Source organism: Halichondria panicea, chromosome 15 (assembly GCF_963675165.1).
Source record: "Halichondria panicea chromosome 15, odHalPani1.1, whole genome shotgun sequence".
In the NCBI taxonomy this organism is placed as follows: domain Eukaryota; kingdom Metazoa; phylum Porifera; class Demospongiae; order Suberitida; family Halichondriidae; genus Halichondria; species Halichondria panicea.
Genome location: NC_087391.1, coordinates 4,312,017 through 4,328,710, shown reverse-complemented (window position 1 = coordinate 4,328,710; position 16,694 = coordinate 4,312,017). Strand labels below are relative to the sequence as shown.

The window sequence follows — 16,694 nt, the reverse complement described above, 5'->3', positions numbered from 1 at the left end:
CATGAGCCTCCGCCCAGTTTACACATTCAACACATGTTGTCAGTACTTATATCCGTACATCATAATGTTGTCAACAACTGGCCATGGATATCAAAAAATAAAAAGTGAATCAGGGATATTAAATATGAGATGAAATGTTCATTTATAGCTGACACAGCTTGTTATAACTGTGTAGTGTGTTTAATAGAGCCATGCTTGGAAGGGCCGACCATTATGGCACACTTGGTGCAGACTCTATCCCAGCCATCCTGATCGAGTGAAATACTGTTGAAGTTTTTGCTTGTGTTCTGAGGGTAAATGTTTGGGGACTTTGGGCTTGACTGGGCACCCACTTCTTTTCATAGCAGATGTCTGCAAGGGGAGAAGAGAGGGTAATAGCGTGACGTGGTGTATGTACAGGCACAGGAATATTACACTGTGAATTTAATTTACAGACAAGTTTAGCAAGTTCAACAAACATATGTAGAAAGCTTATAGCTTCATTGTGGAGGAAAATTATAAATGGGGGATCTACTATTTGTTGTACCTTGATCACTTCAGTCTTGGCTGACATGTACTCCCTCGGCTTCATCGAGAGGGAGTTGCAAAGCTGGGAAAGTAACACAATTACATGAATTGACAGCAATATTGAAAAGTCAGAATACAACGTAAAACACACAATAAGGTAGTATACACACGTTAAAAATACCTTTCTCTCTGAAGCAGAGAGCAGGTCAATTCCTTGAGGCAGAATGAGATCCTGATCAGAATCTATACAGAGAGGGTTAAATGATAAAACACACAAGAGAGCCAGGCCGGCTAGTGGGTACAGCTGTGGGTACTATACCTGAATCAGCACCGTCTGTGTCACTGAGCTTCTTGCTCTCCTCTTTGCTCAGAGAGTCGAACTCAGGACAGTCTGAAAGAATGAATGGTAGGGCTACTTAACTTGAAAAACAGGAGTGTCTAACAATGAGTGGACAATTAATAATATCCACTACACATCACGTACATGTACTTGCCAAGTTATTGTACGCATGCAATACACACATGTGTCCGCACGCACATATACACACACACACACACACACACACACACCGAACCTTCTGTCTTTGTGAGTCCGTTCTTGCGATACCTCTTGAGTTGCCTGATCCTTTCCCGTAACTGTTTCTCTTTCTTCAGTGAGCTCAGGAACGTCTCGTACTCCTCAGGCTCCATCAGCCGAGCCAGCAGCTTGTACTGACTACGCAGCTCCCTAAGTGATACTTAGATTAAACAATGTACTCTAGTTGCATGATTGTACATGTACATATACGTGTATTGACACTAACTAAAATGGGATGGCTGGCTGACTGTCCTCAGCTACGTAAAGGCAAGGAAAACTTGATATTCACGACCACAATCGATTGTATACACAACCATGCATGTGTTAGCAGGCAGTCACACAAGTTGTGTGCTAGTAAAGTGTAGGAACCTGAGGTGTAGTGTACAGTACACTACGTATTGTACTGTGTGTACATGTACATATACATGTAGTTATCCTGTAATCCATACTCGGTACTGTACCTTTCCTCTTTGGGCATCTTTCTCTTGAACGCTATAATAAAAGAAATACCACGGATGTCAAATGTTACACCATGGACAACACACAACTTGACGTACCACTTTGCTTCTGTTTTCCAGCAATAAGATTGTGTTGCTTAGCTACCCTGTTGATACAGCAAAATAATGATTGAAGGTGTTTAAAGAATACTTTACCTACCTCTTCTTTTTGATTCTCTCTATTAGTCTCTTGTTGTACATGTCAATGTGTGCTTGTTTGAGGGCTGTCTCCACCTCATCATCGTCCTGGTTCACTGTTAGTGTGCTCACTAGAGCCTCGGCATCATTGTCGTACTCCTGCATACGGGGGGGGGGGGGTTGCATACATGGCATGCCATTAAAATAACATGTACAATATTATTGCAGGAATATTATTACAGGACAGCAGGAAGCTACATAAGAACTTTAAGCGTCCAACTGTTCCAACTGTTCTCTTACAAAATGATTGGATAATAGTACTAGATGTAAGCAATATAACTTAGGAGCTCTAGGAAAACTCCCAGCTGGCCTGCTGTTCTATGGGTAGCTGGTATACACACATTATTTCTGTAGAGTGTAGTAACACCAAGGGCGTATGAAGAGAAGAGGGCATGCAACTACAATCTATCGTATTATAAATAGGCGGGGGTTTATGAGTAAAGAATGTATTGCACGTGCACTTTATACTCTGACTAGCCTTTATTCCCTAGTGGGCGGTTGGCTAAATCATGGCTAAATATAGCATATCCTGCTGACTCATCAGTAATACGACGCATACACAGTATACATTGTGAGTTGCATGCCCTCTTCTCTTTATACGCCCTTGGTAACACGTGACAGTATACAGTACACACCTTTTCAAAATCGTCTCTGAGAGGCATGTAGCCGAGCTCCAACTGCTCTGCATGCTCCAGCTTGACAGGAGTGAAGTTAGCCGGTGAGGGGGGAACTAAGAGAAATAAGAGTGCAGTAGTATGCTCATAGACTGTAGATAACAAGAGCACTGTGCACATACTGTACACAGATAATGCTCACTATGTACTGCAGACTGTAACTGACTTACTTTCTCCTCCGTGATCCTCCAATACAGTTTCATGATAGGTACTGGAAATGACACCTGCATTGGATCATGATGGGTAGGATAAACTGACCACTACTCTTGATGGAATATAAAAACACAACCAAGAGAAAGTCATAGCAAGTAATACCTTACCTTCTCCGATTGTACTGTTGATGTACATGTCATTGTAGTGCTCTCTGCAATCTATGGGGCCAAACAAATTTGTAGGTACGTTGGTACAGTGGACTACGTAGACGTCTACACACTCACTTCGTGCAGTTTTGGTGACAACATGAGCTGCAATGTCATCCCAGTTTCCGAAGCCGTCTTGTTCCACTGCATCCAACAGCAGGACCTCCTCAATGGCTCCCCAATCATCCACTAGTAGAGGGAAACTGCCCTCATCCTAATGAGAGGGTACTGATTAAGTTTGACCCCGTAATTACGTTCACCAGGGAACTATAGTATTCATGTGTGCACTACACACATTACAGATATACTTATGTAGAGAGTAAACAAAGGTGGACGAACAACTAGTAAGGATTTAAATGAACCCCATCACGTCGGGACAACCCATGTACATTGTACATAAATTATACACTGACTAGGTATGGGATATTCAGACTCACAATCAACTGGTAGGAGTGGCCTTTATTATGACCTCCAGCTTCAGCACCCGAAGCAAAACACTACGGGGTGGGATTTACATAGAAAAAGATGTACACATAAAATGCTGACTATACTAAGGTAGTGAGTCTTACCTCCAAACATAGGTCAAAGTCAGGGCAAACATAGCATTTCAGCCTCAGAGTAATGTCACAGCCACAGTAGTCACAGTGATAACGTTGAGCATCATCTAAACGCGGATAAGGATTACTGATCTAAGTAGCTGTTAGACTAATATTCTAATACATAATATAATTGTAAGAGAAGGGGCAACAAACCGGGCAAGCATCACAAACACCTACTCACCATCCGCCATTTTTTAGGGATTAGACGTCTGTCACGTGCACAATCGCCACGGCAACACTAAAAATCCTTTCTTGCAACAAAATTAATTAGAAATAAAATATTGAAGGAGAGAATGAAGCATTGCTGATCTCCAGTGAGTCCTCCCTTAGTTGTGGTCAATGGATACCTTACCAGAGATCCCCAGCCAAAGACCTAGCCTGACAGGCAAGCAGGCCACCCGGGGTACTCCTGCAACACGTGCAATGGGCTGCTATGAGGACTCTGGGCTCCAAGTTGACCTGAGGGAATCCCTAGCCAGTACCAGTAAGCAGAGCACTATGAGGCCACTCTCACCTGGAGGGCAGCGCTCTCCTACCCCTCCGAACTATCTCAGGCCTTCCACAGTCTCTCCAAGGATGCAGAACACAATGAGAAGGGTACGTGAGTTGATATTCATTGATACAGCAATGGGGCTAGGTACATTGTCTCAGAGTATGCATGCACTCCACATCATTTTGACACACTCCGTATACGTATTTTACTCAAGTGGCCGCAGGCATTGCACTTTATTATTGCACTCTTTATACACACAATCTTCACAGTCTATGGAGTCAGTTCGAATTTCAAGAAATGAATTGAACCACAAAGAACAGCTCATCAACACCCTAAGGTACATGTACGTCTGCTGGTTTCTTTGGCAACCAAACATTTGGCATTCTTGAGTGAAAGTGGTGATTGGCGCTATAATATAGCAACGGTGCATGCTCAGAAGTTCTGCTCAGTAGTTCACCTAAAAGTTCAGCACTATGATAGAATTGTTTTGTGTATGTGCTTGTAAATTTTGTAATAACCACTCTCTTAAATATTAATGCAGGTCGGATAATTTAGAGCTCCAACGGAAATTTCGAGAACTGGAACACAGTAAAGAAACCTCTTTCCAGGTAACACTTGCCACAGAGGTATAAATAACACATCTTGATTGTCCTGACAAGTTGTCCTAGCATAATACATTTTGTTCTGCCATCAGGTGATATTGGTCAGACACTAAATTACCCATGCAATGTCTTTAGTAATCTCTAGGCTTTTAGAAAAGATAATGCTTAGAACATAAAATAGAAGCTTACCTAGTCGTCTTGTCACTCTGCTACATAGCTATATAAATATCTAGGCCTCCTCTTGTGCAATGAACAAAGACACATATGGCTGTTATGAGATCATTATTTTAGTGCGCATGCGCATCATAACTATGACCTTTGGCCTTCAATCTTTGCATGCTAGAACACTATGACCGAGCAAGTAGCTAAATGGCCGGTCAAATAGGCTAATTGCTCGGAAATTGACCGATGACCTATGACCGAGCAAGTAGCTAAATGGCCGGTCAAATAGGCTAATTGCTCGGAAATTGACCGATGACCGACTGTTATTTATACCTCTGCAGTTACCCATAACATAAAACCTATTTACCTCGAACTCCCTAGGACTATTTTATGGTGCAAGTAGTTGATATTGTTGGAAGTACTTGACATTGTTCCAACACTTGCACACACTTGCAGCTTCAGGAGACATGCTCAAAACTAGCCCAGCAGCTAAACTGCAGTGTAGAAGGTGTTGCCAGTGAGAGTGTAGGGGACATTCTCAAGGGGAAGATAAACACACTGACACAGGAGCACAGACTAGCTACGGCACAGGTGGACACTTGCAGGGGAGAGTTGGAGAGAGTGAGGGGAGACTTGGCTGCCACTGACGTGAGGGCCTCCAATCTACAGTCACAGCTGACACGCAGCAAGAGTGACCTGGGCAGCAGGGAGGCAGAAATCGGCCAACTTAAGGTGGAGTGTGCCTACTACATGTATTAGTAACATGTCGACTGTCTAAGCTGTATGTGCAACTAAATAGAATGTACATAATCTGTACATGCATGTTTGCACAGCAATTAATGTCAGGTGCATAGGTGCATCTGGTGCAGAGCTGTGTAAAGTAGGGAAGTCAAAGTACATGCACAAATTTTAGAAAGCTGAGGTTTGCATAGGAATGCAAATGCATTTACTCTTTTACTCTCTTAATTCCCATGCAGTCTGAAATGGAAAACCTACAACAAACATGTGCTCGAACAGGTGCGACAATGCAGTCTCTACGGCAACAGCTAGTAGAGGCCGAGGGAAGCAGGACCTCACACACCCTCAATGATCAACTCACCCAGTTGCAGACAGAAATGGGGAGAGTCAAGAATGAGCTCTCTGTGAAGAGTGACCAGATTGAGGGTCAGAGGACCCAACTCTCTGCTAGACAGTCTGAGCTCGACAGTGCACAGGAGAGAGCATCAACTGCTGAATCCATGGTAACAGTTGCATGTGTTCATGAGTTCCCTATAATGAACTGTGAACAGATATTTATAGTTGTACTTTAATTTGTTGCAGTACGCAGACCTGTTTGCTCAACTGCTGATGGTGCTCCAATTGGAGTCTGACGACTCCATTGACAACGATTACCTTATCTCACAAGTAAGTTAATGTCCACCATCCGTGACTGGATTTGTTCAAAGACTGATTGGTTGCCGGAGGAAAACAATTTTCTGTACAAGCCTTATTGATTTTACTTGACATAGGTGAGCAGTTTAGCAGAGGAATGCTTAGAGCTAAGGCTGAGAATGGAGACAGTCACTAGTAGCATGAAAACCGTTGAGCTGGATTCCAAAGCAAACAGGTACAAATGTACAATGTCCTATTACATACATTTTCCGTTACTGATTGAAAATTATATTAGACAGGGCTGTTGTGTATTATAATCGTTTGTAAGGTATTTTCACTTCAGTATTTGTCTTTTATTCACCTGGGCAATTGGTAATCCTCTTTGTTCCACAGAGAGACAATTCTCCGGCTAGTAACAGAAGCCAAGAAGCACGAGGGGCAAGCTGCACAAATAGGGGACCTTGAGAAGTCCATTGAGGAGATGAAGGGTCAAGTGGTCGCTGGAGAGAGAGAAAAAGAAGGAATGGAGGAGAGACTACTGGCAGCCAAGAAGACACTACTAGCACAGGAGAATGAGTTTCAGGCCAAGGAATCGAAGTGAGATATGCATGGTTTATATACGTGGTACGTACCATGCTGTTGTTGCTCTTGATACATGTAGGATTGAAAGTCTGTCTCAGCGAATAGTAAACTTGCAGAGAAATTCAGACTCTGAGAAGTCACTAGCTGATTCTGCTGAGCAAAAAGTGAGTTCACATTTCCACATAGATATGTGCTCTGTATTAAGTATATACACTATTTTGTTTCTTAGTACCTGATGCTTTGTGAATCACTTCAAGATACTCTGGGAGCTCAGAGCAATGACAGCACCCTTCTACTGTCGTCTGTGCAACAAATGATCAAGGTACATGTACTTGTGTGTTGTTTGCTGAGAAAAATACTTTCAAAATCCTGTCGAAATCTTTAAGTGTAGATCTCTCTTAATAATACCAGAATTCTGTGAACCATGGTGATGAGCTGACCCAGACAACGACTGAGTTGGCACGGCTACAAGAGAGAGTTGATAAACTGCAGACTGAGCTAGCTCAATGTAGAGAAGCACTGAAAGATGAAAGCACAAGGGTCAAACAGCTTGCAGGGAAGAAAGTATCAGAAGACATCTTGACTGAAGGTGTCACCAGAGAATTAGAGAAGGTATGTTCCGTACCAGAATAGGACAAGGTACTGCGATTGTCAGTTGGTCTAGGGGCATGATTCTCGCTTAGGATGCGAGAGGTCCCAGGTTAAACTCCAGGAATGGCCCAAGCAAGCCCCACTGTTTAGCTATAAGAACATTAATTTTTGTTGTGGGAGGTCCCATAGTTTTTTGCCCAGTTTTTTTTGCACTGCTAGCTTAATGTTGTGTGAGAGACAATTTGTTCGTTTTTTAATTCATAGCACAAGGCTTTTATCAGAAGGCTAACCAAGGCAGTGAACCTGGACAGTGGCACGGCTGAGATCCTTTCTGGAGACTTTGCTCATGATGCCATCCTCACCAAGGCTGAGCAACTTACCAAACATGAGGTGAGCATCCATTTGGATAGTGTAACAGTGATATTGTTTGTGCAATGGTTTTTCGTTGTATTCTGCCCTGCAATAATAACTAAAAGAGGTACTAATGCAGGGTTTCATACAGAGGGGTGGGAGCCCTGGGATCCCCCCCCCCCCCCTGGAAATATGAAAAATTAAATGTCATACATGTACCAAATTGTGGTGTTTTACAGTGAAGTATAATCTACATGTAGCTATAATTATAATCATGTATCAGAGAAAAAGTCTCTTATATCCATTTTGATCTAGCCCATGGTACAGTTCAAAAGTTCAGTCAAGAGATTTCAAGTATCAGATACACAAAATGCATGTATACATTTATATAATAACCTTTGAAATTTAAACCTTATAGCTGTGTACATAATGGGATCATGCTCTGTACACACACTTACATGTAGGTTAATTTGAGTAGCTTTTCTGCTTCTTGTTTAAAATGCTTTTTCAGGCAAGGTGGAGGTGTACAATGCAGAAAAAACACTAATAAGCACAAAAACCTCCAAATTGCACCTTAGACAATCATTCTGCCACATTTTTTCCGGGGGCTGCCCCCTGGACCCCCCAAATGTTCGGTAGCCTATGGCCGTCGTCATTCCCCCCCCTAGCAAAAAATCCTGTAGGATACCCTGTATAAAACCCTGCCATGACTGACCACACAGTAGAAACCTTTGCTGTGATTCTAGTGTTTGTAGTGGTAATCAGGGAACTTCTTTTTGGCTGCAACAAGTGGTTTCCTAAGGCTCCAAAGGTAACCACTTGTTGACAAATATTTGGACCCATTAACCTCTCATCCCCACTCACGTGTTAATCGGATGATTATCTCCGCAAACACATCAGACCACTTTATCAGGTGAACACGCTTGCTTGTGTACAGTAAGGGAATACACCCACCAGCACCCATACACAACTAATGTACTCATCCACACACACACACACACACCCACACGTGTAGACTCAATCACTTGCCGAGAAGCAGACTGCTGTGTACACTCTCCAACGGAAGCTCAAGTCTTGTCGGCAGTCTCTGGATAGCAAAGAGCTCCACCTTGGCCTGGTTCAGAAGAAGGTAACGGTGATGGAAGAGCGACTATTGAGTTATACTCAAAAGGAAAAGGAGTGGGGAGCCTCCATTGACAAAGTAAGCTACATGTACATGTAACCATCATATGTGTACAATGTACATAATATTATTATGCTTCTACCTTCATACTATTCCTATATAATTATTATCACACACCCTTGGATTGTAGTGACTATAAATAGTGACTGTGTATACCATTAAGTTACCATACATGATATGTACACTGTACATGTACTTAATGTATAATGCAGTTGTTATTACAGGGTAGAAAAATGGAAAAGAAGATGGAACGCCTTCACACTATAGCAACTCAGCAGAAAGAGACCATTATGAAACTGAAGGAGGAGAATGCTGATGTGCAAAAACTCAAAGTTAGTACATGTGTACATGTATAGATACAATCATGTACATGTCTGCTTACTTGAACTGATACTAACTATGTACACACACACACATCTACATGTATACGTATCAGACCCACAATGGAAACCTAGAAGACCGAGTGGCTCAGCTGTTAGCGACACTAGAGGAGGTTTCACAGGCAAGAGTACATCAGGCACAGCAACTGGCTGAAGCTAGACAGAAACAGACCAACTCAAAAACGAAGACTATCGTTGAAAGTTCTCAAGACAAGGCTAATATTGAAAGGCTTGGAGGAGAGCTAGAAACCTCACAGCAGCAACTGGATGAGGCCAAACACAGAGAAAGAGAGGTTATTCACTAATCCTTGTTTAGTACGTAGGCCGACACAAGTACCTGTTACTTTTTTAGTAATAGTCTAGATAGCTACGATGTAGATATAAATTGTCATCTCATTGTTGTTCACTGCATGTGATTTGCTCTGCAGTTGGTGTCTTTCAAGGCAGCGGTGAAGCGGCTACTCAAGGACAATACAGAGTTACAAGATAGTGAGGCTCTTGATGACTACGGTGTGATTGCCAAGCTGGAGAGATTATTGGCCATGCAGCAAAGAACAAAAGAAACCACAAAATGCCTTGAAGCTAGTTTGAGACAATTAGAATCAGGCTTTAAGAGCAGTTACAATGATGCATTGACTCTGTTAGCAACCGAATCAGCTTAAAATTACCTATTGACACTATTTTCAATGAATGTGTCACATGCAGTTGAAATGTTTTCCTAATCAATGTCATTATTTTGGTAATTTCAACAAAATAATACATGTACATAATTATTTTGGTAATTTCAACAAAATAATACATGTACATAATTATGTACTAAGTAAACAAATGTACTAAGTAAACAATAACACACTTACAGAAAGCAACCAAGAAACAACTCCTGTTCATGATCATTTATTATAAAAATAAACTTCTGGCTTTGGCTATAACTACATAATTTGTAGTTCGGCTTCAAAGCAGCCTTCTACGCTGCTTCCATTCACGAGCTGCCATTTTGCCACAACTTTCATCTACATGCAGTTTGTGAAATAGAAACATGGTAAATAATCATCATTATTATTTTGTTAGTGTATAGTTACAGTGTAGATCTATTATTATAATATGTAGCGAAATACCGTATAGCACGAAACTTTTCGAGGGGCTTAATTTTCGCTGATATCGTGGGTTAGCAATCCTAAGTCCACAAAAACGGTTCTTTAATTAAAATTATCTGCTATAACGTGCAAAGATTAAAGGCGTGGCTTCCGGTAAGCTGTCATTCCACGAACATTGTGCAATGAAATGCTTTTAGAGGCCATTCCACAAAATATAAGTGCCTCCAAAATTTCGTGCTATACGGTATATAATCATGTTTTGCTACAACTGAACACCTAATTAATCGCTTACCCCTGATTCTGCTGCATTTAAGATAGGTACAGTAACTTTCTCAGTGAATTTGTCTCCCTTCTTAATGGGGCAAGATGATGAGCTGTCTCCCAGAATGCATACATTCTTCATTTCGGGTGGAAATTTAGGATATGGGACTGTAATTCCTAAAAAAATTCCGTACACGTCATTCGTTAAAGTAGTGATATCAGTAGCACCTGTTGACATAAAAAAATAGTTTTGCTTATAATTATGAAACTTGTCTACATGAGTTTACAAAGCTATAACGATACAGCACATGTAATAGTGATACTGTTGTTGTCCCCTCTACTATAATGAATATCATCTCTTAAAAACAATACTTACCAACATTTTCAAATGAAATAGTAATGCTAACATTTAGTCCTTTATAGACAACACAAGGCTCCTTCTCACATGTCCAGGTTGAGTTAGAGAGACTGATTTCATTAACCTTAAGATCTACAGGAAGAATTACTTGATAATTTTATATAATTATATAAAATAATGTATATTATTTTTACCAGGAACCCATTAACACATACCATTTGTTGATTTGCAAGTAACAATTGGCAGAGCAGCATAACAGCTCCCCACAATGGAAAGAATAGCCAGCAGGGTAATTGCCTTCATTTTCAGCAATCCAGAATGGTATTTTGAGTTGTTCTGATGACACAAGAGTAATTATTTATATGCGACATAATAATTATGTGCACGCATGCGCACCTAAGTACACATGTTGAACATGCGCGCATGCGCACCTAAGTACACGTGTTGATCATGACTGTGTTGATGAACTATCTGCTAATTATCACCTTATACTCTTCCTAGATCCTGTACATGCTATGATCTGACACATTTATAGCTTTAATTCCTTGCTGGATCATTCATTCCTGAGAGTACAGTTTGAAGTCTTGACCATCAAAGAGAGACAAGCTGCTACATTGCTATTAGTTGTAGACTCGCATGCCGTCACTGTTGCAGGCGTACTAATTGCCTGCAACAGTGACGGCTTGCGAGTCTAGTTAGTTGTGTGTGCCTTGATGGGAAGTAGTGTCATGAATCAGCCGCCGTACTGTTCCTTTGGAACACCGTCTGAGCACTCTTGTCGTGAAGTCAATTCTTGATTGCTCACAAAACCAATGGAATGTAATTAAATTCGTGATCTTACTGCCCACACGTATTTGCTAATCGTTAAGTACAATTACTACAAATCGTCAAGCGAAGGCATCTCTCTCTATTTGTGTTTTGCTTGTGGTGCTAAATCTGTGCCCAATGACCCCTGCTCGGCTTGCTTATTATAATTATGCTAGACTAGAAACCACTCCCCTTCTCTCGGCATCCCCTTCCTTTTCAATCTTTTGTCGTAAATTAACGCTAAATTAAGTACGCGCAAATAGCAATTGAATCTCATTAAAATTTTATTTTCATGTGTTTTTATGTACTTTTTAGAGAGCTTAGCCCTTTTTTCATCTGTATCTGACTCCAAACTTTCCATTCAACCTTAAACTCATATACTTGTACATCTTTTGACTAGTATATTTATGTGCTAATGCAAATCCTCCAAAATTAGTACCGAGAAAAATCTAAAAACGCTAAAATTACTACCCATCTGTAATAGTAACATTAAGGTAACTAAAATACCATGACCATGCACACAGTAGAAACCTTTGCAGGAATTAACAGTGTTTGTAATGGTAATCAGGGAATTTATTTTTGGCTGCAACAAGTGGTTTCCTTGAGGGCTCAAAGGTATACCACTTGTTGACAAATATTTGGACCCATTAACCTCTCATCCTACTCACGTGTTAATCGGATGATTATCTCCGCAACACATCAGACCACATTATCAGGTGAATACGCTTGCTTGTGTACAGTAAGGGAATACACCCACCAGCACCCATACACAACTACACGTGTACTCATCCGCTACTACTCTCCCCACACGCACACACACGCACGCACGCACGCACGCACGCACACACACACACACACACACACACACACACACACACACACACACACACACACACACACACACACACACACACACACACACACACACACACACACACACACACACACACACACACACACACACACACCTAGACTCAATCACTTGCCGAGAAGCAGACTGCTGCGTATACCCTCCAACGGAAGCGCAAGTCTTGTCGGCAGTCTCTGGATAGCAAAGAGCTTCACCTTGGCCTGGTTCAGAAGAAGGTAACGGTGATGAAAGAGCGACTATTGGCTACTCCTGGTACATGTAATCATCATAAATGTGTTCAATGTACATAATTATGCTCCTACTTTCATACTATTCCTATCACACACCCTTGGATTGTAGTGACTATAAATAGTGACGTGTATACCTTTAAGTTACCATACATGTATGTATACTTACTGTATAATGCAGTTGTTATTACAGGGTAGAAAAATGGAAAAGAAGATGGAATTGAACGCCTTCACACTATAGCAACTCAGCAGAAAGATACCATTATGAAACTGAAGGAGGAGAATGCTGATGCACAAAAACTCAAAGTTATAGTACATGTGTACATGTATATAGATACAATCACGTACATGTCTGCTTATACCTGAACTGTATATTATTATGTACACACACACACACATACATCTACATGTATCAGACCTACAATGGAAACCTAGAAGACCGAGTGGCTCAGCTGTTAGCGACACTGGAGGAGGTTTCACAGGCAAGAGTACATCAGGCACAGCAACTGGCTGAAGCTAGACAGAAACAGGACAACTCAAAAACGAAGACCATCGTTGAAGTTCTCAAGACAATTAAATATTGAAAGGCTTGGAGGAGAACTAGAAACCTCACAGCAGCAGTTGGATGAGGCCAAACACAGAGAAAGAGAGGTTAGTCATCAATCCTTGTTTAGTTGGCTGACACAAGTATACCTGTTACTATTTTTTAGTAATAATCTAGATGCTTAACTTATTATGTGCTTGCAAACTTTATCATTGCCATTGTTATTTACTGCATGCATGTGATTTATTTGCTGTGCTCTGCAGTTGGTGTCTTTCAAGGCAGCGGTGAAGAGGCTACTCAAGGACAATACAGAGTTACAAGATAGTGAGGCTCTTGATGACTACGGTGTGATTGCCAAGCTGGAGAGATTACTGGCCATGCAGCAAAGAACAAGAGAAAACACCAAATTAATGCCTTGAAGCTAGTTTGAGACAATTATATAGAGTCAGGCTTTAAGAGCAGTTACAATGAAGCATTGACTCTGTTAGCAACCGAATCAGCTTAAAGTTATCTATTAACAATATTTATGTGCCACAAGCAGTTGAAATGTTTTCCTAATGAATGTCACACACATGTAATTTCAACAACTGAGCAAACGATAACACACTTACAGAAAGGAACCAAGCAACAACTCCTGTTCATGATATTCATTATAATTTGTCTTCGACTGATTTTACTACATAATTTCTAGTTCGACTTCAAAGCAGCCTTCTACGCTGCTTCCATTCATGAGCTGCCATCTTGCCACAACTTTCATCTACGATTTGTGAAACATGCATGGTAACACTAGCTAACGAATAATAATTATAATTATGTAGCTGCATGCATGGGAAAACTATACAGTCAAATAAAGACTGAAGGCTTACCCCTGAGATGGCTGCATCTGAGATAGGTACAATAACTTTCTCAGTGAATTTGTCTCCCTTTTTGATGGGGCAAGATGATGAACTGTCTCCCAGAGTGCATACATTCTTCATTTCGGGTGGAAAGTTAGGATATGGGAGTGCAATTCCTAAAACAACTCCGTACACAACATTCGTTAGTGTAGTGATATCAGTAGCAGCTGTTGATAAAATTTGCATTGCTTTAATATATAACTTGTCTACATGAGTTTTTTCATTGCACAGACGGCTATAACGAGAAAGCTGGAACACCACCACATTTAATAGCGATACTGTATTATATCTACATACATAGCTATACAAAATACTTACCAACATTTTCAAATGAAATAGTAATGCTAACATTTAGTCCTTTGTAGACAACACAAGGGTATTTCTCACATGTCCAGGTTGAGTTAGAGAGACGGATTTCATTAACCTTAAGATCTAAAGGAAGATGTTGATGAATTATACCTCCAAGCATTATTCTTACTATGCAGGAACCATTAGGGCTCCTGTAATTTTACACATACTATTTGTTGATTTGCAAGTAACAATAGGCAGAGCAGCATAACAGCTCCCCACAATGGAAAGAATAGCCAGCAGGGTAATTGCCTTCATTTTCAGCAATCCAGAATGGTCTATTTATTATTGATTGTTGCTGAATTTAAAGATTGTTGCTTTGATGACGCAAGAGTTATTTATTATGTGCGCATGTGCACGCATGCGCACCTAAATACACAGTCTTGTTGACGAACTATCTGCTACTTTTACTTTCTAAGACCATAGGTATCATCTATGCTAAGACACACAAAACCGTGGATAGCTCCATGTGGCGGCTCCTATTGTGGGGGGCGTGCCGGTAGGCATAAATCATCTGCAGATCCTGCCACCTGCTGTCATAGCATCACTTACATTGCCTGAAAATATATCTAATGGCCTAGAATATACTGGCCCTATTTTTCCCCTCCATCCATTGCGAAAATATACTTGGATGGCCTAATTTTAGGATGCCTGACAGCCTAAACCCTCTAAACTGAGAAGCAGGATCTTGCCCATACGTATAGTACGACTAAATATGCCTCCAGCACTGGTCCCATGAGGTAAGTATTGTAGACAACATTACTCCTACTCATGGGACAAAAAAGGTGGTGGGTGGGTGGGATTTCTGAGAACCAAGAGGCCATGCTCTTTACAGTTATGTAAACAGCTTGAGAGTGAAGCCTGGCAACTGGTTACCTCTTGTTCCCTTAGATACTCTCCCTGACCAATGGGAGCATTGTTACTGTTACCAGGACCCTCAGGCCCCCGTTTCTTAGCTACCCTTGTACCCCTTCGTTGATAACACCTTTACAGTGATACTGCACCCAAGCAGCCCCTCCCCTTTTATCTTTTCTGGACCACGCCCCCGAAGCCGTTCCCTGATAAAGTACCTGGTTTAACTGGTGTTAAACAGCATAATTATATCACCTGATATTAATATTTCCTAGATCCTGTACATGTACGTATCTATGATCTGACACATTTATAGCTTTAATTCCTTGCTGGATCATTCATTCCTGAGAGTATAGTTGAAGTCTTGACATTAAACAGCAATGTAACAGCTTGTATTTTCCTCTCTTTGTAGTTGTGTGTGCCTTGGTGGGAAGTAGTCTCATGAATCAGCCGCTGTTCCTTTGGAACACCGTCTGAGCACTCTTGTCATGAAGTCGGAATACAAAACCAATGGAATGTAATTAAATTCGTGATCTTACGCCCACACTTATTTGCTACAATCGTTTGTCTCAAGCCTACTCACCAAGGAGCATAATTACCACCAAGTCATAAACTGGCTACGATGCTCCTTATCATATAGTCTGCTCAGATCTGCAATACAATGTGCGAGGCTCCCGGTACTCCCGTGGTCGCGCCATCAGAGCCATCCCACCAATGGATTTGGTGTCGGCCGAGGCACACTTTTATGCCCCTAATGAAATGGACTAACAAGTATATTTTCCTTTTTGTACTCTTTATTATTTATTTTGCCCGCTCCTTACTAGATCAGTACCCTACATGTGTAACTTTATTTGTTGTAATAATTAAAAATAAAAGTAAAATTTTGCTAATCGTTAATATAAAATCGTCAAGTGAAGGCATCTCTCTCTATTTGTGTTTTGCCTGTTGTGCTAAATTTGCGAGTCTAGCGTAATACTAGCCTCGATTCAACGTTTTAATCGGCCTGGAATCGAGGCTATAGCGTAATGCATGCATAACAAATGCGTTGAGCAAAGTGCAGTTTCGTTTCCAATCCCCTTCCTTTTCAATATAAACAGGTACCTTTAGCGAATTTTAGTGAGTTTGTCGTAAATTAACGCTAAATTAAGTACACGCTGATAATAAAACGCAATTTTATGAACCTCATTTTTTTTCTAATGTACTTTTGTATAGTACTTTTTAGAGCCCTTTTTTCATATCTGTATCTGACTCCATTCAACCTTAATTAAACTCATACCTATACATCTTTTGATTAGTATATTTATGTGCAA

General features: G+C 40.9%; 3 protein-coding genes across 8 annotated transcripts; 1 reads left to right on the top strand and 2 right to left on the bottom strand.

Moving 5' to 3' along the window:
* Nucleotides 1–32: 32 nt before the first annotated feature.
* On the bottom strand, nucleotides 33–3,708 carry LOC135349192 (transcriptional adapter 2-beta-like). Its single transcript, XM_064547692.1, has 15 exons — nucleotides 3,593–3,708; nucleotides 3,382–3,476; nucleotides 3,250–3,309; nucleotides 2,891–3,026; nucleotides 2,774–2,824; nucleotides 2,624–2,677; nucleotides 2,415–2,509; nucleotides 1,742–1,878; nucleotides 1,642–1,688; nucleotides 1,546–1,576; nucleotides 1,083–1,234; nucleotides 827–898; nucleotides 689–750; nucleotides 527–589; nucleotides 33–351 (listed from the first exon to the last, which is right to left on the bottom strand). The coding sequence occupies exons 1-15, from the start codon at nucleotides 3,600–3,602 to the stop codon at nucleotides 235–237; spliced, it is 1,182 nt and encodes a 393-aa protein (XP_064403762.1). The 5' UTR covers nucleotides 3,603–3,708; the 3' UTR covers nucleotides 33–234.
* A 42-nt stretch (nucleotides 3,709–3,750) lies between these two features.
* On the top strand, nucleotides 3,751–13,303 carry LOC135349190 (coiled-coil domain-containing protein 170-like). 4 transcript variants are annotated; one of them, XM_064547690.1, is made up of 16 exons: nucleotides 3,751–4,008; nucleotides 4,174–4,241; nucleotides 4,446–4,512; nucleotides 5,125–5,400; nucleotides 5,646–5,909; nucleotides 5,989–6,072; nucleotides 6,177–6,274; nucleotides 6,433–6,636; nucleotides 6,701–6,785; nucleotides 6,851–6,943; nucleotides 7,033–7,233; nucleotides 7,477–7,602; nucleotides 8,579–8,764; nucleotides 8,959–9,050; nucleotides 13,025–13,050; nucleotides 13,161–13,303. In XM_064547690.1, the coding sequence occupies exons 1-15, from the start codon at nucleotides 3,751–3,753 to the stop codon at nucleotides 13,032–13,034; spliced, it is 2,112 nt and encodes a 703-aa protein (XP_064403760.1). In that variant the 3' UTR covers nucleotides 13,035–13,050; nucleotides 13,161–13,303. The 4 variants fall into 4 exon arrangements, with proteins under 4 accessions (XP_064403760.1, XP_064403759.1, XP_064403758.1 ...); XM_064547689.1 differs by lacking the exons at nucleotides 13,025–13,050; nucleotides 13,161–13,303 and adding exons at nucleotides 9,183–9,419; nucleotides 9,555–9,857 and having other exon boundaries at nucleotides 8,579–8,692; nucleotides 8,971–9,078; XM_064547688.1 differs by lacking the exons at nucleotides 13,025–13,050; nucleotides 13,161–13,303 and adding exons at nucleotides 9,183–9,419; nucleotides 9,555–9,857 and having other exon boundaries at nucleotides 8,971–9,078.
* On the bottom strand, nucleotides 9,896–14,862 carry LOC135349195 (ecdysteroid-regulated 16 kDa protein-like). 3 transcript variants are annotated; one of them, XR_010398886.1, is made up of 7 exons: nucleotides 14,703–14,862; nucleotides 14,503–14,616; nucleotides 14,155–14,351; nucleotides 11,055–14,045; nucleotides 10,858–10,971; nucleotides 10,513–10,709; nucleotides 9,896–10,136 (listed from the first exon to the last, which is right to left on the bottom strand). XR_010398886.1 is itself a non-coding variant. In XM_064547697.1 (4 exons), exons 1-4 carry the CDS (start codon nucleotides 14,788–14,790, stop codon nucleotides 10,056–10,058), a joined length of 480 nt encoding a protein of 159 aa, XP_064403767.1. In that variant the 5' UTR covers nucleotides 14,791–14,862; the 3' UTR covers nucleotides 9,896–10,055. The 3 variants fall into 3 exon arrangements, 2 of the variants coding, with proteins under 2 accessions (XP_064403767.1, XP_064403766.1); XM_064547697.1 differs by lacking the exons at nucleotides 10,513–10,709; nucleotides 10,858–10,971; nucleotides 11,055–14,045; XM_064547696.1 differs by lacking the exons at nucleotides 14,155–14,351; nucleotides 14,503–14,616; nucleotides 14,703–14,862 and having other exon boundaries at nucleotides 11,055–11,216.
* Between the last annotated feature and the right edge of the window lie 1,832 nt (nucleotides 14,863–16,694).